Below are 26,849 nucleotides of genomic sequence, written 5' to 3' on the forward strand. Positions count from 1 at the left end.
AGCCTTAAATAAAACAAAGGCACATATGGACATACCTGAAGCTTGGTGATGATTTCCTGTTTCGTGAGCTCCACCAACTGGCTATCCTCTACTGCAAAGGCAGGGAAAGAAACCACTGAGAGTAGACTAGCATCAACCTCTTTTGATGTTGAAGCACGGGGCAGTAGTGAATTCAGGATAGACTAAGAGAAAAGTAGTTAAGTTTATATAAAAGGATGTATTTCTTCTCCCTTTACCCCAATATCTTATCAACACACATGATATCACTTTTGAATATGTTTGACAGAATAGAACAGAACATTCTTTATCTATTTTAAGTAGGTTATTAAATACCTTGGCATTATAAAACTAATAGCTTTAGTTTCAAAAGATTTATGTAGAAGAGGACCATTCACAAGAAAATCTAGACATTACTCAATAGTTAGAACTTAGAAAACCAGCAATTTCTGTAAATCATCCCTTGTCTTAATTCTGCTCTCAATACTTTCCTATCCTGATTCTTAACCAGTTACTCATGGATAAGGAATATTCTAACATTATTATACCACCCACAGTGCTGTTGCTCCATTAGCAACTACTTAAGAATAAAGTCAAGAGAAAACATAGCTGCTGAGAAGCAGGATAGGGAAGGCTCAGCTCCTCTACTTCTGACATATTTTTTTCCTCTGGGAAATTTTATGTTTTTAAAATTGGAGATGAGTTTATATTCAATAGGACCCTATGGTATCTAATCAGGGTTTAAAGAAAAGGAGAAAATTCTTCATGCCAATGAGAAAAGCCTTAATCTTTCCATATGGAGAGTAATCCTAAACAAAACTGAAAATACATATTTGCCACTTAAAGTCTAATCTCCAAATATCTAAGCTTAGAGCCAACCAGGGACAAGAGAATGTTTCAGAAACACTAACAAGAATACTAAAAATCTATCATCTCTTGTTTTCTTTATATATTTAGAAAAGGAGATACTCAGAAAGAGAGACCATATCCTTTTGATATGATAGTGGTGGATAATTTCATATAGTATGGTGGGATCCCTTTATAACCTTGGGCTACAGAACAGGATTATGATCTATTTTATAGCCCATGCTATATTAGGCTTATCTTGGTACAGTATGCTTGCTAAAGATATTTTTGGTATATGGTAATTAATCAGATGATACACTCTCTCTCAGTCAGCTATCCTTAATCTAAAGCTCATGCTTAAATCTGAGTCTGGGCAAGAATAAAATTTGCTATTTCCATTTTCCATAATCTCTTACCTGGCAGTGTTGTACTTCATCAGCCAGGACATGGATAACGGATTGAGGCCCACCTTTTACACCAAACAGATCCAGTTCATCTAATGCTTCCAGGGCTGCCTGTGAGGAACAAGAAAGGAAAGGACAAGTTTAGCATTAGAAAGATATATATTTCTTCTCCCTATACCCCGGTATCTTATCAACCTACATGATATCACTTTTGAATATGTCTGACAGAATTTATAATAAAATAACATTATTTATTCCCAGGGCATTCTGAGTTTTTCTTTGTCTCCCATATTGTCTCAGAAAAAGGTAAGGAGTTTGTAGCACTATCAGGTTAAGCATCATACGTTAAGTAACATCATTGTACTCCTTCCTTCTATGAGTTCAACTTCTTTAGATTCCACATATAAATGAGATATTATGTTTTTTAAAATAGAATTTATTTGTTAATTTCTTACTTTTCTAAATATATTTTTTGATCATAAAAGTAAAACACACTCCTTACAAAATATTTTGAAAACATAGTAAAGTACAGAGAGGGCAAGAAAATCACCCAAAACAACCACTTTTAACATTTTTGACATGTTTTTTATTAGTTTTTTCTGTCTATTTGTGTACAGTTGAGATCACATCTGGTATCCTACTTTTTACAGTTGATAATATTGGATAAGTATTTTTCCACGTTACAAAAACTATTTTGGAATACTATTATCTCATATGGCTATAATAAAGTATATTTTAGCCATTTACCAATTGTTGGAAATTTAGGTCGCCTTTAATTTTGTGCTATTAGAAATAGAACTTTGATAAACATCTCTTGCTAAATTATAAATTCCTTGAGGTCAGGGATTATGTCTTCACTAATATCTAGCACACAGTATGGCATACGGTAGGCTCGCAATAATGGCTGTCAAGCTAATAAAATAGCTCTTTGTACTCATTTTGAATTATTTTGTAAGCATCAATTCCCTGAAGTAGAATCATTGGGTAAAAGAGTATGAATAATTTTTAAGGCATAATGCTAAATTGCTTTTCTTGCAAGTTGTACCGACATAGCTATCACTAGCAGTATATGACAATACCTTCCTTAATGCAAACAATGTATTATCTTAAATTTTTTTCCTAATGTGATAAAAAATGGTATATCTGTTGCATTCACATGCATTAAATTGCTAACAAGACTGAATATTATTTCTAGTATTTATTAGTTATCTGTAATTCCTCAATTAAGGGGCAGACTTGACCTAGTCTTGGGGGTAGAAGGCAGTTTTGAAAGTCTTCCCTGAAGACATGACACCTAAACTGAGACCTATAGGGTAAGTAGAAGTTGGCCAGGCACAAAATACTCATTAATTACTGCCTTACTATTCTACTCCTTGCCCCCGCCAAAGTCATGTCTTTTTCACATATAACTACATTCATTCTAACCCCCATAGCCTCAAAGTCTTAACTCATTCCAGCACCAAGGATAAGACTCAAAAGTCCAAAATCTCATCTGTGAGTCTGAAATTAAAACAATTTATCAACTTTCAAGATACAATGGTGGTACAGGAATTAAGACAGAGATATTCTCATTCCAAAAGACAGGAATAGCTAAAAAGAAAGGAAGAACAGGCTTAAAGCAAGTCTTAAACCCAGCATAGCAGACATTAAATCTGAAAGTTGAAGAATAATCTCTTTTGACTCCATGCTCGGGTTGGGATTGGGTCTCTAAGGCCTCAGGCAGCCCTGCCCCTATGGCTTTGATGGGTGCAGTACAGGTGGCTGCTTCTGTGGGTTGAAGTCTGGTGCCTGAAGCTTTCCCAGGCAGGCCTTGCATGCTGCCAGTGACTCTACAGTTCTGGCATTCCAGTGGTGGTCCTGCCCTAGTGGGAACTCTCTGTGGAAGCTGCAACCCCATGTTTCTGCTTCAGTGTTGCTCTAGCGGGGGGTCTCTGTGATGGTTCCACCCCTGTGACGAGTCTCTGCCTGGGCCCAGAAGCTGTTTTATATATCCTTTGAGATCCAGGTGGAAGCTGCTATGCTTCTGCAGCTCTTGCATTCTGTGGACCTGCAGAATTAACACCACATGGATACCTTCAAGGTTTATCACTTGGACCTTTTGGAGTAGTGGCATGAGCTGAGTAAACACTGAAGCAGGGGTGCCAGGAGTAGAGTCCCAAGGCAGTCCTGGGCATAAAGAACACCATAAAGAACACCCCAGGCCTGTCCCCTGAAACTATTCTGCCCTCCTAGGCCTTTGGGCCTGTGATGGAAAAGGCAGCATCTAAGATCTCTGAAATGCCTTGGGGTCTTTCTTCCACTGTCTTGAGGAATAGCACCCGGCTCCCCTTCATCATGCTGATAAGTCCAAGGTCAAGGGGCCCTGTCTGGTGAGGGCCTCTGACTGGTAGAAACTCTGCAGAGTCCCGAGGTGAAATGGGATATCACATGATGAGGGGGCCTGAGTGTGCTAGCTCAAGTGTCTCTTCCTTTTCTTATAAAGCAACCAGTCCCATTCCCATGATAACTCACTAATCCATTAATCTATGAGTGGATTAATGCATTCATGAGGGAACAGCCCTCATGATCCAGTCACAGCTTAAAGGCTCCACCTCTCAATACTGCTACATTGGTAATTAAGTTTCAATATGAATTTTGGTGAGGGGGGACCACAAACATTCAAGTCATAGCAATTACAAAGGGAAAACAGAAAATTTACAGTGGAGAAACCTGGTAGATACCACCTTAATGAATTCATAAAAGATAACATCAACAGTAATGGGACAAATTCACATCATGTGCTTCCTGATAATAAACTACGAACACAGCATCACGTCTATGGTATTCTTGCCAAAAGCACATAATCTGTATCTAATCGTGAGGAAATATCACACAAAATCAAATCGAGGATCATTCTGTAAAATAACTGGCCTATACTCTTAAAAAATGCTAAGGTCATGAAAGACAAGTAAGGACTCCAGACTGAAGAAGCCTAAAGAGACATTATGATTAAATGTAATATGTTATCTTAGACTGGATCCCAGATCAAAAGGATTTTTTTTTGCCATAAATCACATTATTGGGACAACTAAATAAATGTGAATGGGTTATGTCAATTAGGTGGCAGTATAATGCCAGTGTTCATTTCCTGATTTTGATGCTTGTATCATGGTTATAAAAGAGTTCTTGAGGAAATTCACACTGAAATATTTAGGAGTAATGGGGCTCATGTCTGCAATGTACTCTCTACTGGTTCAGAAAAAAATAATTGTGTGTGTGTGTGTGTTTTGTTTAATCAGAGAAAAAGATAAAGCAAATATTAACAAGTAGGGAACTTGAGTGAAGGATACTATATAGGAATTCTTTGTACAATTATTATAACTTTCCTCTAAGTCAGAAATGATTACAAAATAAAAAGTAAAAAAGTTTAAGTGGAAAAAACTTTAAATCAAATATACAAAAATACTGATAATATCCAGGTATTGAGAAAAATGGCAAAAAAGCTCTATATGTAAACTTGTAATAATAAGTACCAGTGCAAAAAGAAACAGGTTGTAATAACATGTTCTCAATGTTTGTTTCCAAAGGTATTTCTCTGTCAAACACTTTTATTCACTGAAAGAAACAGCTTATGATAAAAAAAAAGAAAAGAAAAATGACATCTATGGTATATAATGACATATATCCATCATATGAGGGTGGGGAAATGTAAACTAGTGGAAATATTTTTGAAGGGCAATTTAAAAGTATACATCCCAGGCCGGGCGCGGTGGCTCAAGCCTGTAATCCCAGCACTTTGGGAGGCCGAGACGGGCGGATCACGAGGTCAGGAGATCGAGACCATCCTGGCTAACACGGTGAAACCCCGCCTCTACTAAAAAATACAAAAAACTAGCCGGGCAAGGTGGCGGGCGCCTGTAGTCCCAGCTACTCGGGAGGCTGAGGCAGGAGAATGGCGTAAACCCGGGGGGCGGAGCTTGCAGTGAGCTGAGATCCGGCCACTGCACTCCAGCCTGGGCGACAGAGCGAGACTCCGTCTCAAAAAAAATAAATAAATAAAAGTATACATCCCTTAACTTAAGGGTTCCACTTTTAGGAATTTTTCCTATAAAAATATTTGTGTAAATTTACCTGGATGTATGTACAAGGATCTTCACTAAAGCATTATCTGGAATATTAAAAAATAAAGACAATTCTGTCAATGGAGCAATTATTGAATACTGTATAGCAGCTGAAAAGAATGAACTAAATTTGTCTGTCTGAAATGACATGGAAGGATGTTTGGTTATGTTGTTCAGTGCACTATGAGATTGTTAGGCCAGGCGCGGTGGCTCATGCCTGTAATTCCAGCACTTCGGGATGCCGAGGCAGATGGATCACCTGAGGTCAGGAGTCCGAGACCAGCCTGGTCAACATGACAAAACCCTGTCTCTACTAAAAATAAAAATAAAAAGATTAGCTGGGCATGGTGGCCTGTAGTCCCAGCTACTCGGGAGACTGAGGCAGGAGAATCTCTTGAACCCAGGAGGTGGAGGTTGCAGTGAGCCGAGATCGTGCCACTGCACTCCAGCCTGGGCAACAAGGCGAGACTCCGTCTCAAAATAAATACATACATACATACATACATATACACATAAATAAAATAAAACAAAAATAGAATGAAATTCTATTATGACTCCCCTTGTCCTCTTTGTTCTATGTAATATTTTTTACTTTGAATTCTACTTCACTTGACATTCACATAGTCACCCTAGCTCTTTTTCATGTTTGTCAGACTGTATTTTGCTCATCCTTCTGTTTTTAACATTTCTGTATCATTTTGTTATATTAGAGCTCTTATAGACAGCATATATTGGATTTTCTTTTAGTTTTTAAAATCAATCTATGTCTTTGCATATTAGTAAGAGAGACTAAATCATGCATATTTCTCATAATGGATATGTTTGATCCTATTCCTGCTATCTTATTGTATGTCTTCTTGCTGTTTCCAGAGAAGACAAGAGTGGGTAGGATGAAAAAGTAGAGCCAAGTTGAACAGTAATGCTGTTGCTGCTAATGATGATGATGATGATGATGATGATGATGATTTGGGGGATGGAGGAAAATAAAGAGGACAGAGGATTGAGAGATGATTCCTTGATATAAAGCTTGGTCAACTGGTAAATGGAAGGAATAAAAGCCTTCTTTTGCTTGTTTTTGTAATGGTAGAGATGATAAGTTTAGTTTAAGTCCTTTCACGACCTTATGGGATATAATATAAGTAAACACATGGCAGTTGGATATCAAATCTGCAGCTTATGAAAGTTTTCATCTACATATCCACGGTTCTACAGGAGAATCTGAATGTTGCCTGTGGTTTAAAATAATAATTAATTTGATTATGGTCCACACTCACATTAAGTTTTATCTGTGACAAAGGGACACCAGACTTCCTTATCCCATGCGCAGTATAAACAAGAAAGGAAAATTACCTTTGCCATTCCAACTGAACTGGCATTCAACTCTGAGATCCCTTGGTTGGTCTTGTCTCCACGTTCCCATATCCCGAAGTCCTGGCATAAAATAACCAATATACAATTAGCAAGTCATAACTACTAAATACTTCCTAGATGCAGGAAGTGTTTGCCCTTGAACATAAGACACTAGGAGTAACTAATTTTATATATATATACATACACATACACACACATACACACACATACCCACAATGCTTATTAAGGAGATGCTAATGAGTTGGGTGGCCCCTGCAGCTACTTTGCCAATAGCTTTAAATTCTACTGGAGCCTCCAAGCTGTTGGAAGACTCCTCAACAGTTAATCAGGAGGGCTAAGAACTATAACTCAGTCTATCTGGAGAGGTGCTTCTCAAAATTTTTCATTAAAGCAAATACCCAGTAGATCTGGAAGATGGAGCCTAAAGAGCAGCCTAATATTTTATTGTAAATGTTCATTCTAACTTTACTCTCTATTGGTACTGACAATGTACCATGCACTTATTTATGCATTTTACATTATCTTCCTTAATCCTTACATTTTATAGATGATGAAACTGATGATGCAAAGAGAAGTTAAGTGACTCACTCAAAGTCACACAGCTAATAAGTGACAGAGCCAGGATTACAGTCCAAGGAATCTCACTCCAAAGCCTACCCTCGTAGCCAGAGCTCTATAAATCCCCTCAATCATACAGCTTTTAAAATTACTTTTAAAACTTTTTATTTTGGAATAACTTTAGACTTATACAAAAGTTGCAAAAACACTACAAAGAGTTCCCATATGCCTTTCACTTAGCTTCCCCTAATGTTAACATCTAACATAACCACAGTGCAATAGTTAAAGCTAAGAAATTAACATCAGCACAATACTATTAACCAAACTATGGACTGTATTTGGATTTTACCACTTTTTCCCCACCAATGGCCTTTTTACATTCCAGGGTCCAAACCAGAATTTCATGCTGCATTTGTCATGTTTCTTTAAGTCTCTTCTAATCAGTGACAGTTCCTCAAGTCTTGTCTTTTGTGACCTTGACACTCTTTGAAGATTAGTGATCAGGTATTTAGTAGATTTCCCTCAATTTGAGTTTGCTTAATGTTTTCTCATGATTAGACTGAGATTATGCATTTTAGGCAAGAATATGTATTACAGACATTATGCTGTGTCCTTCTCAGTGCATCATAGCAGGGATGTACAATACTGAAACATCTTATTACTGGTGATATTAACCCTTATCACTTGGTTAATGTGATGTCTGCCAGGTTTCTCAATTCTACTGTTACTATTTTTTCCTTTGTAATTAAGAAATATCTTGAGAGAGATACTTTAGGAGCATGCAAATATCTTGTTTCTCTCAAACATTAACCCACTAATTCAGCATCCACTGATGGATCTTGCCAGAAACAATTATTACAGTGGTGTTTTAATGGTGATTTTCTAGTTCTCTTCATTACTCCTACAGCCATTAGTTGCAACTCTTCTCTAAGGAAGAGCTGTCCTTTCTCTCCCATTTATTTATTTATTTATTCAGTTATTTATATTGCTATGAACTTACAGATATTTAGGTTTTTCTCTGGCTTATAATAAAACACTATCACTATTTATTTTGTTGTTCAAACTGCTCCAGCTTTGGCTTTGGGTGCTCTTTCAGGTTGGCTCCTGTGACCTTTTGACATGCCTATTCCTTTTTGAGCATGGCTGAACATGGTAGGTCCTGCCTGAAATCCCAGCAATTTAGGAGGCTGAGGTGGGAGGATCACTTGAGCCCAGGAGTTTGAGACCAACCTGGGCAACACAGTGAGACCCTGTTTCTACAATTTTTTTAAATTAGCCAGGCATGATGGTGCTTGTCTATAGTTCCAACTACTAGGGAGGATGACGTGGCAAGATAGCTTGAGTCCAGGAGGTTGAAGCTGAAGTAAGCCATGATTGCACCACTGCATTCTAGCCTGGGCGTCAAAGAGAGGCCCTGTCTCAAAACAAAACATAACAAAACAAAACACTCCCTTTTTGAACATTTTTTCACTTTTTGGCACTGTAAGATGCTCCAATCTTATCTCGTATTTTCCCCACCATAGCCCTGGAATCAACCACTTTCATAAGAAGCCCTGGTTTATTTGATCAGAAAATGATAGTCAGAATCCAAGACCTGGGCACTGGGTACGCTCATTATCACTGAGGTGTCATTGCTTCTAGGCCCTCTAATAAATGGAACTTGCAAACACACATGTGCTCACGTGTATGTGCATGCACACACACACACACCCTCCCACCACATCTATATCTCTGTATCTACCTTTAATTACTTTTCATGCCAAATCTCTGAGTTAAAGTGAAGTTTCAGGAAGGTAAGCCATGATGGTTGGCCTTACCTGTCCCCCAATCCAGCTCCATTCTAGTTTGTGCAGCAAAGGTTAGAGTATGAGAATACAGAAATATCAATAATTCTACTGTTATAATCATTGGATATAATGGAGAGGCCAAAGAACCCTAACTTCCGCACTGAACCACAGCAGGCCTGTGGTGTCAAAAGCAAAGCCATCAGTCAACAAATAATGTCTGTTTGCATAAAATTATCTATGTTAGGTTTGTGTTTCTGGTGAATATGAAGTAACAGGTTCCAGATTTACCTTCCCACCTGCAACAACTAAAAACTATTTATAACATAATGGTTTTCAATACAATGAACATCACACAATGAAGGACAGTGATTTCTGAGAAAGTGCAGCAAATAGGATGAGTCCTATGACTGTCCCAGCCTACTGTTGTAAGAGTTTCCAAGCCACTATACAGGGAGGAGAAAACTAAACAGAGCCTGGCAGACTCCCTGAGTTGAAGAAATGGAGCTAAGAGTACAGATACACCAAGGTAACCATAATTTGCAGGACAGATTAACAGAGAAGAGAAAGCTACACAGAAAACCGCAGAAATCTGCAGAGGGTCCGCCTCAAATATTCAGCAGAATAATGAAGAATGCATGTAAGTGAGAAAACTACTTGAGGCTAGGGAAAGAATCACCCAAAGAATTAAAGGGAAAAAATACCTAGTGCTCACACAGGACAAGAAATAGTGCCTGTTCTAACTAACCATCTAGAAAACTTCATAATTCAGGGGACATGGGGTAGAGTATTCAGAAGTGTCTTACCTATGTAGTGGGGGAATAACTAGCTCCAGACTAGACATGACTCTGGTCCCATGTAACACATTTTAAAAGTAATAATGGATTAAACTGTTTTCAACTAAATTAACTAGGTCCCTGAACAAAACTCGGGAATATTTACAGGAATACAACAATATCTAGGATGCAACAAGGTAAGATTCATGATGTCTTTCATCCAATAAAAAATTACTAGGCATGCAAAGAAGCAGGAAAATATAGCCCATAATGAGACAAACCAATCAACTGAAACCAACCTGGAACTAACACAGATGTTAGAATACTCAGATAAGGACATTAAAGCATGTATTATAACTATATTCCATACATTCAGAAAGCTTAGTAGATACATGAAATATAGAAAAAGAGACTCAAATTCAACTTTTAGCGATAAAACTATATCTGAGCTGAAAAATACACTGAGTGGGATTGGTGACAAATTAGACATTGTAAATAAAGAGATTCGTGAAATCGAAGGTATAGTAATAGAAGCCATGCAAAATGAAACACAGAGGGAAAAAAGAATTAAAAAACTAAACAGTACATCTGTGAGCTGTGAGACAACATCACACAGCCGAATACACACGTTATTAAATACTCAAAGGAAGCGGGGGAACATAAAAACAGTATGAAGAAATAATTGCTGAAAACTTTTGATGAAAACTATATATGCACAGATCCATGGAGCTAAATGGACCCTAAACAGAAGAAATGTGAAGAAAATAACACCAAGAGATATCATAATCAAAGTATTTAAAATCAATAACAAAAGAAACTTTTCTTTTTTTTTTTTTTTTTTTGAGACGGAGTTTCACTCTTGTTGCCCAGGCTAGAGTGATCTCGGCTCACCACAACCTCTGCCTCCTGGGTTCAAGCAATTCTCCTGCCTCGGCCTCCCAAGTACCTGGGATTACAGGCATGCGCCACCACACCCAGCTAATTTTGTACTTTAGTAGAGACAAGGTTTCTCCATGTTGGTCAGGCTGGTCTCGAACTCCCGACCTCAGGTGATCCGCCCACCTCGGCCTCCCAAAGTGCTGGAATTATAAGCATGAGCCACCGTGCCCAGACATAAAAGAAATTTTTAAAAGCAGACAGTGGGAAAAGGCACATTCATGTAGAGGAACAAAGATAAGGTTGACAACAAATGTGTCATTAGAAGCAATACAGGCAAGAAGACAGTGGAACAATATTTTTAAAGTACTGGGCCGGGCGCGGTGGCTCAAGCCTGTAATCCCAGCACTTTGGGAGGCCGAGGCGGGTGGATCATGAGGTCAGGAGATCGAGACCATCCTGGCTAACATGGTGAAACCCCGTCTCTACTAAAAATACAAAAAACTAGCCGGGCGTGGTGGCGGGCGCCTGTAGTCCCAGCTACTCGGAGGCTGAGGCAGGAGAATGGCATGAACCTGGGAGGCGGAGCTTGCAGTGAGCCGAGATCGCGCCACTGCACTCCAGCCTGGGTGACACAGCGCGAGACTCGGACTAAAAAAAAAAAAAAAAAAAAAAAAAATTAAAGTACTGAAAGACAAAAACATCTGCCATCATAAAATTCTACACCTAGTGAAAATATTTTTCAAATACGAAGATGAAATAAAGGCTTCTTCAGGCATACAAAAGCTGCAATAATTCATCACTAGAAGAATGAAGAAATGTTAAAGAAAGTTTTTCAGGCAGAAGGAAATAATGCCAGTTGGAAATTTGAATCTACATGAAGAAACAAAGTACACCAGAAATGGTAAATGAATTTCTAATTTTTATTTAAACATATTTAAAAGATAACTGTACAATTAACAGAAATAAAAAAATAATGTGTTGGTCACAAAGGAGGAGGGTGGTTAGTAAGAAGTGGAAAACAAGCCGGGTGTGGTGGCTCATGCCTGTAATCCTAGCACTTTGAGAGGCCTAGGAGGGTGAAATTGCTTGAGTCGAGGAGTTTGAGACCAGCCTGGGCAACATAGCAAAACCTTGTCTCTACAAAAAATACAAAAATTAGCTGGATGTGGTGGCATATACCTGTAGTCCCAACTACTCAGGAGGCTGAGGTGGGAGGATCACCTGAGCCTGGAAGTTTGAGGCTGCAGTGAGCCATGATCGTGCCACTGCACTTCAGCCTGGGCGACAGACAAAAACAGAAACAGAAATGGAAACACAGCAAAGGGGCACACAGAGAAGACACCTTTGGTGGTGTGTCTCCAGTATTGCCCTGGAGTAATTGACTGCATTTATATACTCAACAAATAATAATAACTTTTGTATCCTTACAGAGGTATAACTGATATACAAAAAACCTGCACATATTTAAAGTGTACAACTTGATTAATTTTGATATATGTTTTCAGGCATGAAGCTATCATCATAATAATGAATATTGCAAAATTTCCAAAAGTCTTCTCATACTCTTCTGTAATTCATCTCTCCCTCTGCTCCTGTCCTGAGGCAATCATGGATCTGCTTTCTGTCACTATAGATTTCTAGAATTTTATGTGAGTAGAATCATACAGTCTGTACATTTTTTGTCTGACTTCTTTCACTAAGCATAATGCCTTTGAGATTCACCCACTGATGCATGAATCAACAGTTCATTCCTTTTTATTGATGAGTAGTATTCTATTTTATGGATATATCACAGTTTGTTTATCCATTTACTTGTTGATAGATATTTGGGTTATTTCCAGTTTGGGAGATTATGAATAAAGCTTCAGTGAACAACAATGAAAAGTTGTCTATGTTAGACCGTAGAAGAAAAAAAATCGCATTCCTGTATAGTGTCTAACTTAACATTTTATATAGAGAAGATGTTAAATATATTATGATTTAACAGAAACCTACCTCATATGGTAGTTGTAAGGAAAAATAACTTTTTTGCATTGTAAGCACTGAATCAACACCTGCAGATAATATTACAAACATGACTAAATTTTGTTTCTAAGTAGCTAACTGACCCACAATACAACCTAGCTATCTTGCTCTTAAGACCTTAAATCATTAAAATAAGACCACAATTTAGCCCAGATTGCCAAATACATACCATGAGATATCACAGAGTTTGAAAGGAATGAAAGAATAGCATCCTGACCCTCTTGTCTCTGTAACCCCCTTGAAGAGAAGACATAGGATCACAGGTCTTAATAAAGCAAGAGGCTAAAGACAGTTTCTGCCAGAAGCCTTTTAGGTTGGTTCACTATAAGCAGTAGCATTAAGAAAACAACTGAGTTGCCCAGTATTTAGAAAACAAAAACATCATATGTCTAAAATCCATTCTAAAATGAGTACTCACAGCAGTTTTATATGCAGCTTCAATGTAAAACACAAGGTTCTGTATGAAATTGACTTCATCTAGGCTGTGGACGATATGGAGTCCTGAGGAAAGAGGGAATAAAGATACAGAACTAGTCAATCATCACTGTAAGCTTTATAGGCAGCCATAGTGACTAAGTGACCTCACTAGTCCCAAGTAATCCTACTCCTGTCTAGGAACAATGGAAGGTATTTTGATCTTAAACTATAAAAACAAGACCACAAACAAGCCCTAGGCTAGTCTCCAACTAAGCGAGATATAAGCATATTTCAACATGGAAGAATTTTAACTGTTATTTACAGATTTTACCAAAAAGTAAAGGTTATAGTATAATTAGTATATGTAACTAATTTATAATATGATTAAATGTACAAACCTAAGCACTTGGGGAATAAAAGACAAATATTTCAAAACTGAGCTGGAAGGGGTCTAAATACTAAGCAAGAAATAGATTAAATTATGATTTTAAAAAGGACTTAAATTGCATTTTTAAGTAAAAATAACTATTCTAAATGTAAGCCATACAAAGATATTATAACTTACACACAGAGTGTTTTACATGAATTATCCATTTAATTTTTACAACAACCCTAAGAGGTAAGCACCTCTATTTTCTCCATGAGGCTTAAAGGAGTTAAAAATTTTCCTAAGGTCATGTAACTAACAAATAGTGGAACCGGGACTCAATTGACTTGTCGATTTCAGTTTCATTTCAGAGAATGCTGAATGCAGTTTCATTAGGAGGTAAGATGTTACACTGCCTCCTAATATTTATAATATGATCCATTTTTGCTTAAAAACTCCTCTCTTTATATCTCCCCCCTCAAACATACAGAACTACAAAAATACATACCAGGAGGATGTTAGTTAATAGCAGTTATCTTTGGTGGTGAGATTCAAGGTAGTTTTATCTTTTCTGGACATCTTTGCAATTTTACAGTATTCTACAAGAAACAGGTGCTACTTGTGTAATGTAAAAAGTTATATTAAAAAGCAAAATCATAATAAATCAGAAAACTGCAGGATATATTTCACAAAAATTTATACAAAATTACTATATCCTGAGCACTAAAAGTTTTTATACATGTAAAACTTACTAAGCAGTTTTTAATACACCTTTTATAACAATAAATATTACTGTGTACATATTAAAGACTTGGTTTAGACTACTTGATTCTAAACTAAGAAATCATTTCAGAATTTAAAAATCAGGCAGCTAATTTTTCCTTTCCAGTCTATAACAAGCAGGAGGAAAAAGTGAACATCAGGTTAGCTATAGATACTAAACTTTTAAGCTTCTCATATTTACTTGGTGGAGGCTATTCTATTTAAACAAAAAATTTTGTGTCCACATTTGTCACAAAAACACATGTGCTGGTTTAATGGAAATGAGTACATATGTCAGCTATGTAGTTGTGTTATAGTCAGAAAAAAACAAGAATTTCCAGTTTGCTGAACAGTGGGCATATCTAGAGCAATTAGATCTAGGTGAAAAAAACTTCCTTAAAAGGGCTTGAGAATGGAAAAAGTCCTCTCACATTCTTAGAAGCATGACGTAAAATGATTGTCAAATGTTTCTTAAAGTCACCTTTCAAATGAACTCCACTGTGAATATCCTGAACACCCATTCCAGTTCAGAAAGAATTCTTAGAACTAACACGCCCTTCGTAAGTCAGTACTTAGTAATACTCTTTCATGAAAAAAATCAAACTGTACTGAAGGATAACCAGTGAGTCTTGCTCCTACCCAGAACCACATCACCTTCACCACTGCCAAATCTCTCTGGAGAAACCCGTTTTACCAGTTTCTTCTGTATCCTTTCAGAGATATATTATGCATGTACAAACATTACACAAAGGATAGTACTGTATATTATACTGGTTTTGCTTTTTCATATATAAGTAACTTGGAGATAATTTCAAATACGTCTGTCTCATTTTTTTAATGTCTACAGAACATTTCACTGAATGGTTACTCATGTAACCAGTTCCCTACTGAAGGACATTTAGGTTGTATCAAATCTTTCATCACTAGAATGTTGCAATGAGTATTTGTGTAAATATATCTTTATGCACATGTGCCAGTATATCAGGGCAGATTCTTAGAATTGCTGACCCAAAGATGTAAGCATATTATTTTCCAATGTTTTATTATGAACACTTTCAAACAAACAAACAAAAGAAACAATTTTACAGAGGACTCCTGTATACTCACCACCTGAACTCCACCATTAACATTTTAGTGTACTTTGTTCATCACGTATTCTATCCATCTTCCTTTTTGACACATTTCAGAGTAAGCTGCAGATATTCGTACACTTCCCTCTAAATACTTCATCATGTATATTAAATTTTGATAATCATCTCCAAGTTATTCTTCAAAGAAATTCTACAGTTTATATACCAACACTGACTGCCTGTTTCCCTACATCTTTGCAAACACAGGCTTTAATAACAATTTTTAATCTTTGTCTCACTTTAATGGATAAGAAATAGAACCTCCTTGTAGTTTAATTTCCAATTTTTTATTATGAGTAAGATTGTGAATCTTTTCATATATTTATAAGCCATCTGTATTTCGTATTTCTTTTCCTATGAACTATTTGGTCACGTCCTTCAGATTTTTACTGAATTGCTGGTCTTCCTGTTACATACATATACCAGTCTTGGTATATATATGGTCTTGGTATATACATATATATATATGTACCATCTGTATAAGCCTCATTCTCTGTCATTTTTAAAAACAACTTTATTGAGATACATAAAAAGTATGCATTATAAGTATATATTCAATGGTTTCTAGTGTATGCACAGTTGTATGACCATCACCGCAATTGATTTTAGAACATTTTCATCACTCCAAAAAGAAATCTTGCACCCATTAGGAGTCATCATACATATATATGTGTGTACCAGAAAGACTGACAATAGAAATCAGAGGCTGAGAGAAGGCAGAAGTATGAAATTGGCCTTATTCATCTCTTAGATTTGTATCACAGCTATACCATACAAAATGCTATATATATTTCTTTTTTTTTTTTTTGAGACGAGTCTGTTTCACGCCTGTGTTGGGAGTGCAGTGGTCGGATCTCAGCTCACCGCCAGTGCCCTCCCGGGTTCACTCCATTCCTGCCTCAGCCTCCCGAGTAGCTGGGACTACAGGCACCTGCCACCGCCTCGCTAGTTTTGTATTTTTGCAGTAGAGAGACGGGGTTTCCCACCGTGTTAGCTGGTAGATGGTCTTGGATTCCTGACCCCGTGATCCACCCGCCTCGCCTCCCAAAGTGCTAGGGATTATGGCTTGAGCCACTCCACCGGCCTACAAATGCCATATATTTCTACCACTTATGTCCTTTTGCTCATAATCTCCATTTAAATGGCCTTCCCTTCTTTTCCATATCTTGAAATCTCACTGTTCTTTCAAGGCCCAGTTCAAACGCTACCTCCTCTGTGATGCTGTCATTGCTTCCCCTCTTCTGTGGTTCATACATATTGTGAGTGTGTGTGTGTGTGTGTGTGTGTGTGCATTTGCTCAGCATTAAACTTTAAAAAAATTTTTCCTGGCCGGGCGCGGTGGCTCAAGCCTGTAATCCCAGCACTTTGGGAGGCTCAGACGGGCGGATCACGAGGTCAGGAGATCGAGACCATCCTGGCTAACACGGGGTGTTACCCCGTCTCTACTAAAAAATACAAAAAAAAACTAGCTGGGGAAGGTGGCGGGCGCCTGTAGTCCCAGCTACTGGGGAGGCTGAGGCAGGAGAGTGGCGTAAACCCGGAAGGCGGAGCTTGCAGTGAGCTGAGATCCGGCCACTGCACTCCAGCCTGGGCGACAGAGCGAGACTCCTCTCAAAAAAAAAAAAAAAAAAATTCCTTTTTTCTATTATTGATATTTTAACAAATATTAAGGAAATTAGTCTCTTGCACATCATATGTGTTGCAAGTATTGTTGCTAGTTTGTTGGAATTTTGACTTTGTTTATAGTATTTTTTATTATCAGAAACTTTTTTTTTTTTTGAGATGGAGTCTCGCTCTGTTGCCCAGGCTGGAGTGCCGTGGCACGATCTCGGCTTACTGCAACCTCTGCCTCCTGGGTTCAAGTGATTCTCCTGCCTCAGCCTCCTGAGTAGCTGGGATTACAGGTGCCCACCACCACGCCCGGCTAATTTTTTTGTATGTTTAGTAGAGAAGGGATTTCACCATGTTGGCCAGGCTGGTCTTGAACTCCTGACTTCGTGATCCACCCACCTCAGCCTCCCAAAGTGCTGGGATTACAGGCGTGAGCCACCGCGCCTGGCCACATCTAAATCTTTGATCTATTAACATATATTTTAAATCATGGAACTGTGTAACTTTATAATTAAAAAGAACTCTATGATCGGTATTATCAGATTGCAAACTCCTCCTGATCCATGGTTCTGTCAAAATAGCATCCATAGCACAGGGAAGCTGCAGGAGCAAACTGGCAAAGTGTGTTTTTTCTTGTAACGGTAATGACATTAACTTCTTGGAAAGACGCGGGTAAAGAGAAGAGATGATAGTGACATGGGACATCAGCTTCTTAGCTTTAGCTTATCATCTTTGTGTGCCAACGCAATTGAGCAGAGACAGAGAAGGCAAAAGTATGAAACTGGTCTTATTCACCTGTTAGACTTGCATCACAGCTATACCATACACATGCCAGACATTTCTACCATTTATATCCTTTTGCTCATTATATTCTCCATTTAAATGGCCTTCTTCTTTCCACATCTTGAAATCCTACTGTTCTTTCAAGGCTCAGCTCAAATGCTATCTCCTCTGTGATGCTATCATTGATTCTCCTATTTTGTGACTCACAGAATTTTGTTTTTCTTACTTTTATGAACTTATTTTTTTACTCTGTATTATAGACAAACGTGTACTTGAATTTTAAGGAAAGAACTATCTTATTTATATCTGCATCTTCTAAAAGTATCTCACATAGCCACTAAAAGTATCTCACATAGTATTATGAATGGTATTAAACAGCATTGAACAGTAGATGTTTGAAAATTTATTAAGGGATTTTAAACACCTCTGCTAACCACAGGAAAGGGATGTCTCTTGAGGAAAGGTCATAAATGGAGGACCTCTGGATCCTGTGCCTCCTGTAGAGCTGAGACACTGCTTGTTGAACAAAGAATGCAGAGGTGAGTACACATAAAATGAGATAGGGCTGGATTAGACCAAATGTAACAGTACTATATAAAGACTACTAAAGCATACAGGGCTCCAGAAATGGAGCTAAATCAGTGGTCTATTGCACTTATATTCTGCACTCATCTGTATAACATTAAGCCTCTTTGTCTCATTTTTAGAAACAACTTTATTGAGATACGTAAAAAGAATGCATAAGAAGTATATATTCAATGGCTTCTAGTGTATGCACAGCTGTGCGACCATCACCACAATCAATTGTAGAACATTGTCATCACTCCAAAAAGAAATCCTGTGCCCCTTAGCAGTCACTCCCCATTTCCCTTCTACAGTTGCCCTCCAGCCTAAGTAATCACTAATCTACTTCCTGTCTCTATGATTTGCCTTAGTTGACATTCATATAAATGGAATCGTACAATATATGGCCTTTCATGTCTGGGTTCTTTCACTTAGCATAATAATTTCAAGGTTTGTCAGTGTTGTGGCATGTATCCGTAATTCTTTTTTTATTGCCCCAAATATTCCATCTTCAGAGGTAGCAGTAACATGAAGAAAACTTTAAAAATTCCATTGTGCAGATGTATCATATTTTATTTATCCATTTATCAGTTGATAAACATTTGGGTTATTTTTGTTTATGGCTATCATAAGTAATGCTGCTATAAACATTAATGTATAAGCTTTTGAGTGAACCTATGTTTTCATTTCTCTTGGGTATATATACACTTAGGAGTGAAACTGCTAGATCATATGGTATCTCTTTTTTAATACTTTTAAGGAACTACCAGACTCTTTTCCAAAGCAGCTGCACCATTTTACATTTCCACCAGCAGTGTATGAGGGTTCCAATTCTCCACATCCTCAGCAACACTTATAATCTGTGTTTTTGATTACAGTCATCCTGATGGGTGTGAAGTGGTATCTCATTGTGGTTGGGACCCGCATTTCTTTTAAAATTAATGATGCTCAGTATCCTTTCACGTACTTATTGGTTATCTGAACATCTTTTTGGAGGAATGTCAACTCTGATTCTTTGACCATTTTTAATTAGGTTATTTATCTTTTATATTCAGTTCTGAGAGTTCTTTATTTTAGATACAAGTACCTTATCAGATATACGATCTGTGAATATTTTCTTCTATACTATTGGTTGCTTTTTTACTTTCTTCATGGGGTCCTTTGAAGCACAAAAGTTCTTAATTTTGATACATTCCAGTTTGTCTATTTTTTCTTTAGTAGCTTATGCTTTTGGTGCCATATCTAAGAGGCTTTTTCTTAACCCAAGGTCAGAAACATTTACTCCTATATTTTTCTCTGAGTGTTTGCTATGTATTGAATTTTGTCCTCCCCCCAAAAATTCATATGTCGAAGCCCTAACTCCTAATATGACTATATTTGGAGATAGGGACTTCAAGGAGATAATTAAGAAGATAAATGAGGTCATGAGGGTGGCCCTAACCCAATAGGACTGCTGTCCTTATAAGAAGAGGAAGATACACCAGGAGTGCACGCACATAGAGAAGAGGCCATGTAAGAACACAGGAAGGGTAGCCATATGAAAGCCAAGATGAGAGGCCTCACCAGAAACCAACCCTGCCAGCCTTGCTCTTGGACTTCCAGCCTCCAGAACTGTGAGAAAATAAATTTCTGTTATTTAAGCCACCTATTATGTGGTATTCTGTTGTGGCAGACTAATATAGTGTTTTAGTTTTCCCTCTTACATTTAGGTTTACAATTTATTTTGAGTTAATTTTTTTAAATTTAATTTCATTTTCTGTTTGTTTGTTTGAGATGTAGTCTCATTCTGTTGCCCAGGCTGGAGTGCAATGGCACGATCTCAGCTCACTGCAATCTCCGCTACCCGGGTTCAAGCGATTCTCCTGCCTCAGCCCCAAGTAGCTGGGATTACAGGTGCACACCACCATGCCTAACTAATTTTTGTATTTTTAGTAGAGTAGGGGTTTCACCATGTTGGCCAGGCTGGTCTCAAACTCCTGACTTTAAGTGATCCTCCCACCTCAGCCTCCCAAAGTGCTGCAATTACAGGCATGGGCTGCTGCGCCCAGCCTTGAGTTAATTTTTATATATGGTGTGAGGAAGAAGTCCAATTTCATTCTTTTGCATGTGGACATACAGTTGTCCCAGCACCATTTGTTGAAGAGACTATTCTTTCCCCATTGAATTATCTTGGCACCTTTGTCAAAAGTCAACTGAGCATAAAGTGATGGCTTATTTCTAACCTCTCAATTCTATTCGAAAGAGCTACATGTCTATACTTATGCCAGTACCTGTGCTGTTTTAATTAATGTAGCTTTGTATTTTTGAAATTAGGAAGTTGGAGTCCTTCAACTTTCTTCTTTTTTAAGATTGTTTTAGCTCTTCTGGGTCCTTTATATTTCCATACAAATTTTAGAAACAGGTTGTCAATTTCTGCAAAGTCAGTTGATGTTGAATCTGTAGATTAATTTGGGAAATGTTGCCACCTTAACAATAAATCTTCTAATCCTTGAATATAGATGTCTTTCCATTTAGTCAGATCTTTACTTTCTTTCAACAATGTTTTGTATCTTTCAAAGTACAAATTTTATATTTCTTTTATTAAATTTATTCCTTATTATTTCATTTTTGATCCTATTTTAATAGAAATTATTTTAAAATTTCATTTTGGTTATTCACTCCTGTTTAGAAATATAATTCATTTTTGCATATTTATCTTGTATGTTGTTACCTTGCTAAACTTTATTCCAGATTTTTAGTGAATTCCTTAGGATTTCTCTATGTAAAAACTATCATCTGCAAATGGAGATAATTATACTCCTTCATTTATTTAATGCCTTTTATTTCTTTTTATTGGCTCTTTGCCCTTGCTAAACTGCCAGTACAATTTTAGATACTGGTGGCAAGAGTTGATGTTCTTGTCTTATTCTGATCTAAGGGGAAAAGCATTCATTCTTTCACCATCAAATGTCATGTTAGCTGTGGATTTTCAAAGATGCCATTTATCAGGTTGAAAAAATGCTCCTCTATTCTTTATTTGGTAAGTATTTATCATGATAAGGTATTGAATTTGTCAATTGTTTTTCTGTGTCTACTGAGACAATAATATACCTTTGTCCTTTATTCCACTGACATGATGTATTGCATTAATTAATTTTCAGATAATAAAACAACCTTGCACTCCTGGAATATATATGGTTTGGTCAAGGTATATAAACGTGTTAATATATTGCTGGATTCAGTTATCTAGTATTTTATTTTTATGTCTTTATTAATAAGAGATATTGATCTATAATTGTACTTTGTTGTGATATCTTTGGTTTTAGCATCAGAGTAATGGCTTCACAGAATGAGGTTGCAAGTGTCACCTCTTCTATTTTTGGAAGTGTTTGTAAAGAATTGGTGTTCACTCTTCTTTATTTGGTAGATTTATCAGTAAAGCTATCTGCACCTGGGCTTTTCTCTGTGGAAGGATTTTATATTACTAATTCTCTTTGATTGTAGTAAGTCTACTCCGATTTCCTTTGCTTCTTGAGTCAGATTCAGTAGTTTGTCTTTCAAGAAATTTTCCCATTTCATCAAAATTATCTAATTTGTTGGTAACCAGTTGTCCATAGTATTCCCCTTTAGTTCTTTACATTTTTGTAAGGTTGTATCGATATTCCCTCTTTCATTCCTAGTTTTAGTAATTTGAGTATTCTCTCTTTTTCTCTTGGTCAGTGTAGCTAAAGATTTGTCAATTTTGTTGATCTTTTTAAAGAATGAACTTTTGCTTTTGTTGATTTTCTCTCCTGTTTTTTCCATTTTCTGTTTCATTAATTTCTGCTGTAATGTTTATTACTTCATCATTTCTCTTTGCTTTGGGCTTAGTTTGCTTGTCTTTTTCCAGTGCCTTAAGGTGGAAGGTTAGGTTACTGATTTTTCTTTTCTTTTTTTTTTTTTTCATTGGTGTTTACAGCTATAAACTTCCCTCTAAGCACTGTTTTCTCTGCTTCCTATAAGTTTTGGTATGTTGTATTTTCTTTTTCATTTAGCTCAAAGTATTTTCTAATTTTCCTTGTGATTCTTATTTGACTCATTGGTCATTTAGGTGTGTATTGCTTAATTTCCATATATTTGTGAGTTTCCTAAATTTCTTTCTGTTCCTGATTTCATTCCATTTTGGTCATAGAACATACTTCGTGTGATTTTGAAATCTTTCAAATTTATTGAGGTTTGTTTTATGGTATACCATATAATCTATCCTGAAAAATGTTCATGTGCCATTGAGCTAGTATATGGTTTAGCTTCTTGCTCTTATTGAGCTACTAGCCTCCTCTTAATTGCTTAGAACCCAAATCTCCATTGCTTTTTGAGATTGCCTTTAGGTTTTAACTTTCCCACACTCTTAAATAAAGTCAATTCCTTTGGGAAAAGCTACAGAGCTTTGTGTCCTTACAGCCTGCCTCTCTCCCGAGCAAAATATCTGTGGCAGTGCTCCAGAGCTAGTGGTGAGAACAGTGGCCCAATTCTTTTGTAGTGACACCCCTGCTTTACAAATTTAGTGCTGGGAAGAGATGGTAACCTTTGATCTTCTTAGTTTGCCCCTCCCGGTGGGGAACCTGCACCCTCATAGTGAAGTGGGCCCAGGTTGATCAGGGCCTAATTCTCACCCTGCCTTTTCCTGGGGAGGAGGGGAGCTCCAGGCCTGTTAGCTATTCTTGCCTGAACTAGCTTCTGCAACATGGAGCTGGAGAGGATGAGAAATGATCACAACCTACCTCCCTCAGGGAGATACAGTGTCCCTAAACTGGGAACTAGCTGGGGAGATTGTGCTCTTGGCTGTACCCACCTTGAATATTGCTTCTGCCATGCTGAGGTGGGGTGGAGGAGGGAGTAGATTGAGACTCAAATGCCACACTCCCTCACTGCTTTTACCAATACTTGGTAGATTTCCTGGAGTAAATGTTTCTCTACTTGCTGTATGTCCTTCAGACAATTTCCAATAATGTAAGTGGCTGGTTTTTAAAAAATAATTTTCAGGCAGCGTCGGCTCACGATACCCCTGTATCCCAGCACTTTGGGAGGCCGAGATGGGCGGATCACGAGGTCAGAGATCGAGACCATCCTGGCTAACACGGTGAACCCCTCGGCCTCTGGACAAGAAGAAATACAAAAAATGGGCAGTGGCCGTATCCAGCTACCGAGCTGAGGCAGGAGAATGGCGTGACCTCGAGGCATGAGGCCTGCGAGCTGAGATCCGCCACTGCACTCCAGCCTGGGCGACAGAGCAAGACCCGCCTCAAAAAAAAAAAAAAAAAAAAAAATAATTTTCAACATTTATGGTTATTTTGCTGGGGGTTCCATGGAGCTCCTCATGCCCCCATTCTATAAGTTGCAGTCAGGTTCTGTCTAAGCCTCTCTTTTAACCAAGGTTGAGATTTGTAAGTATTCAAAAATGTGTAGAGCATCACTAAATACTCTGTGATCTTGCATACTACCATTTATATCTCAAATATGCCCTTTCATTCTCAAGGTAACTGCCTTACATAAATTCTATATCAATCTTGCCTTAAAGTATTTCACTAACTTTCTAACTAGTTTGCCATCTTAATCTTCTTTCCTATCCAATCTATCTTCCTACTACTGAAGTGAATCATCCGAAACTTCCTTGATTATTTACCTTGAATGACTCACTACTGATTACGGACTAAACTCCAAACTATATAGTATGGTACACAGGCCCTCAAATAGCTAGCCCCAACTTTCTAGTTTCACAGTTAGTCATTTTTCCAGATGCATGTTATACTCTAACCATAGAAGATATCCAGCCTTACCTTGATGGCCAGTACCTTTCAAATTTCCATGTTATATTCATGCTATCCCCTTCCCTTCTCTGATTTGTAAATTTCTACATATTCCTCAAAAGGCCTGATCAAATAATATCTACCTTATTCCAAGTACCTATCAAACTCAGCTGATTGAGATGAAAATCAAATGTTAAGTCAGGAATCAATAAACATTTGTTGAATGAATGGTTATGTCTCCTATAAGCCTCTTTGATACATTTCTGCTTGCATTCTGGGCTCAAAATGAAAAACTACAAGAGATACTCAGACATTGTTGCTTTGTAGACAAAACGCCAGAATTGGTATTAAAATAATATTAGAAATAGAGTTATAGCTGTCATTCTATTTAAATAAATTAAACCTAAAACTACATTTATTCTGGAAGAAACCTCCTCCCCTACAACAGGAGGACATATCTGGGTAGCTAGTTCATACTTTTGAGAAAAGGCTATTCAGCTTCTGAGCTGTGTGTTCTAGAGGAAATAAAGGAAAAGTTTATCATCAAATATTTATTTCTATTAAAAAAGGAGAAGAAGAGTATTTTGAGGGAATTCCCACCCTGGATGCCCTTAGTACCAAGGAGCTCAATAACCGATTGGAAGATGAAGAAATTAAAATGTCAAAAATTTGGTATTTTGAGAAGTACATTAGTTTAGGAAGCTCTGGCAAAGGTCCTATTACATTTATAAACTAGGTATAATCGGATACATTGCCCTCCCCCAATTTAGGAGAAATAAAAGGAAATTAAATTGTTTCTTACATTTCCCTTTCTCAGGTAAAGCATCCAAAATTAATGAGAACCATCTGAAAAGAATATAGTATTCAATAATTTAAAAATTTGGATTCTGATTCCTAAGTTAATTTTCTTAATTTAGATGCCTATAGACAGATGCCTTGTTATATTCATAAACAGTAGCATAAAGTAGGTGATTGAATTTGTATTTATACTAACCGACAGGCTTGTCAATGTACTGTATAAGAACAAGCAATAAACCCCAGCCCTTCTTTGCCATCTCATATCTGAGGATTAATAAATAATAAAAAACACCTGTCTCAAGAAGATCTACCCCAGCCTTCCTAGTCCTCAATTTAAAAGAATATTAATTAGTACCCCAGACTCCATGCTCAGGGGCTCCCAGCACTTCTCTCCTTGTACTGACCTGAGGCAGTCATTTGCGCTAAGAAGAGCAGGTACACAGAGGTAGCATCCAACTGCAGGTGTCCCCATTGATCATCACCCACTACAGTGGCACAGGTTTTGGTGTTGTACTTGGCATGGAGGCTATCCTTAGTACTCTGACTATATTTGAAGGATTCTACTTTATCCACCTGAGAAGAACAAAAACATTAACAGAAGGATATACTGAAAAATCAACCCATATGCCACACTTATACTCTAACATACATTATTGCAATGTGAAAATACATTATCTTCAGGCAATTGTGAATATTTAAAATACACTGTTACCTCTTTTTCTCTACACTAACACAACTGGAAAGTCTGTTACTGTTGTTTTTCAATTTAGGTGATTTAATTAGAAAATAATACCAAATAGTCAAAAACAGCTCTTTCCTATTCATTGCCTCTTGTTCACTCTTCATATGGTTGCTTTACTACACTGCACACTGTAGATATAAATTGAGATTCGGAGTGCTTGAGTGAGAACAGCTTAGTAAGAGATAACTGAATGTGAAAAGATACATTTGTTCCTGAAACTGAGGTAAAAATTTCAAAGTATATTAGAATAAGAGGATATATTTTGAGAGAGTAATGAAAAGAGCTGCTGAGAGACACACAGAGTGAGGGAGTAAAGGTATGACAGTCTGAAAGGAAAATATCTTGGGCCCTTTCAAGCTGGGAACTGCTCAAGGAAAATCTGCCTCCCATTCTATTCAAAGTCATCCCCCTGCTCACAGAGACAGATGCATATTCTGATTGCCTCCTTTGGAAAGACTTAGCAGAAACTCAAGTGAATGCAACCATCTGTTTCTCACAAACCTGTGACCTGGAAGCCCCCAGTTGTGGGGTGTTGCTTTGAGTTGTCTCAGCCTTTCTGAACTAATGTACTAATTATTATTAGTGATTAATTAACAAACTAATATATTGATTGATGTCTCATGTCTCTCAAAAATGTATAAAACCAAGCTGTGCCCCAACTATCTTGGGCACAGGTACTCAGGACCTCCTGAGGCTGTGTCATGGGCACATCTTCAAGCTTGGCAAAATAAACTTTCTAAATTAACTGAGACCTGTCTCAGATTTTCAGGGTTCACATTTTGGTAACCTCAAGGTGGGGTGGATTCTGAGTGGAGATGCCCCTGACCTTTGACAAATCTCCTGTCGGTGCTTGGTACCAGTATGAGCTAACTTTATGGCTCAAACCAACAGGACAATTTGCTGAGGCCTGAAAGCACCCCCTCCACAGAATCCCTGATCTCTCAAAATTTGGTCAAGATCTAAAGCTTATTTTGCTGTTACAACTCCTCTTTTTTTGGAGTCTTACTTGCTTCCAACACAAGGAAAGCAAGCTTTCCTGCCTGCATGTCTATGGAAGGCAGATAATTCCTTTATGGAGTTTGAGCTTGCTTCTAACAGGGAAGATGAGTTTTGTTTTTGTTTTTGTTTTTCCTGTTTCTAGGATGGTAGAGAGCAGTCTACAGCCTGAGA

The 26,849-nt window shown here is 37.5% G+C and overlaps 1 protein-coding gene across 4 annotated transcripts in view; it reads right to left on the reverse strand.

Annotated features, from left to right (window-relative positions):
• PHKA1 (phosphorylase kinase regulatory subunit alpha 1) overlaps positions 1-26,849 on the reverse strand; it is a 131,437-nt gene that overhangs the window by 87,222 nt on the left and 17,366 nt on the right. For all 4 annotated transcript variants that reach the window (XM_021932565.2, XM_021932563.2, XM_021932566.2 and 1 more), the window contains exons 4-8: positions 25,342-25,510; positions 13,159-13,241; positions 6,698-6,778; positions 1,260-1,358; positions 36-182 (exon numbers count right to left, since the gene is read on the reverse strand). In XM_021932565.2, coding sequence (XP_021788257.1) covers positions 36-182; positions 1,260-1,358; positions 6,698-6,778; positions 13,159-13,241; positions 25,342-25,510 — 579 coding nt within the window. The remainder of the gene's footprint in view (positions 1-35; positions 183-1,259; positions 1,359-6,697; positions 6,779-13,158; positions 13,242-25,341; positions 25,511-26,849) is intronic.

This window comes from Papio anubis, chromosome X (assembly GCF_008728515.1).
Source record: "Papio anubis isolate 15944 chromosome X, Panubis1.0, whole genome shotgun sequence".
Classification (NCBI taxonomy): domain Eukaryota; kingdom Metazoa; phylum Chordata; class Mammalia; order Primates; family Cercopithecidae; genus Papio; species Papio anubis.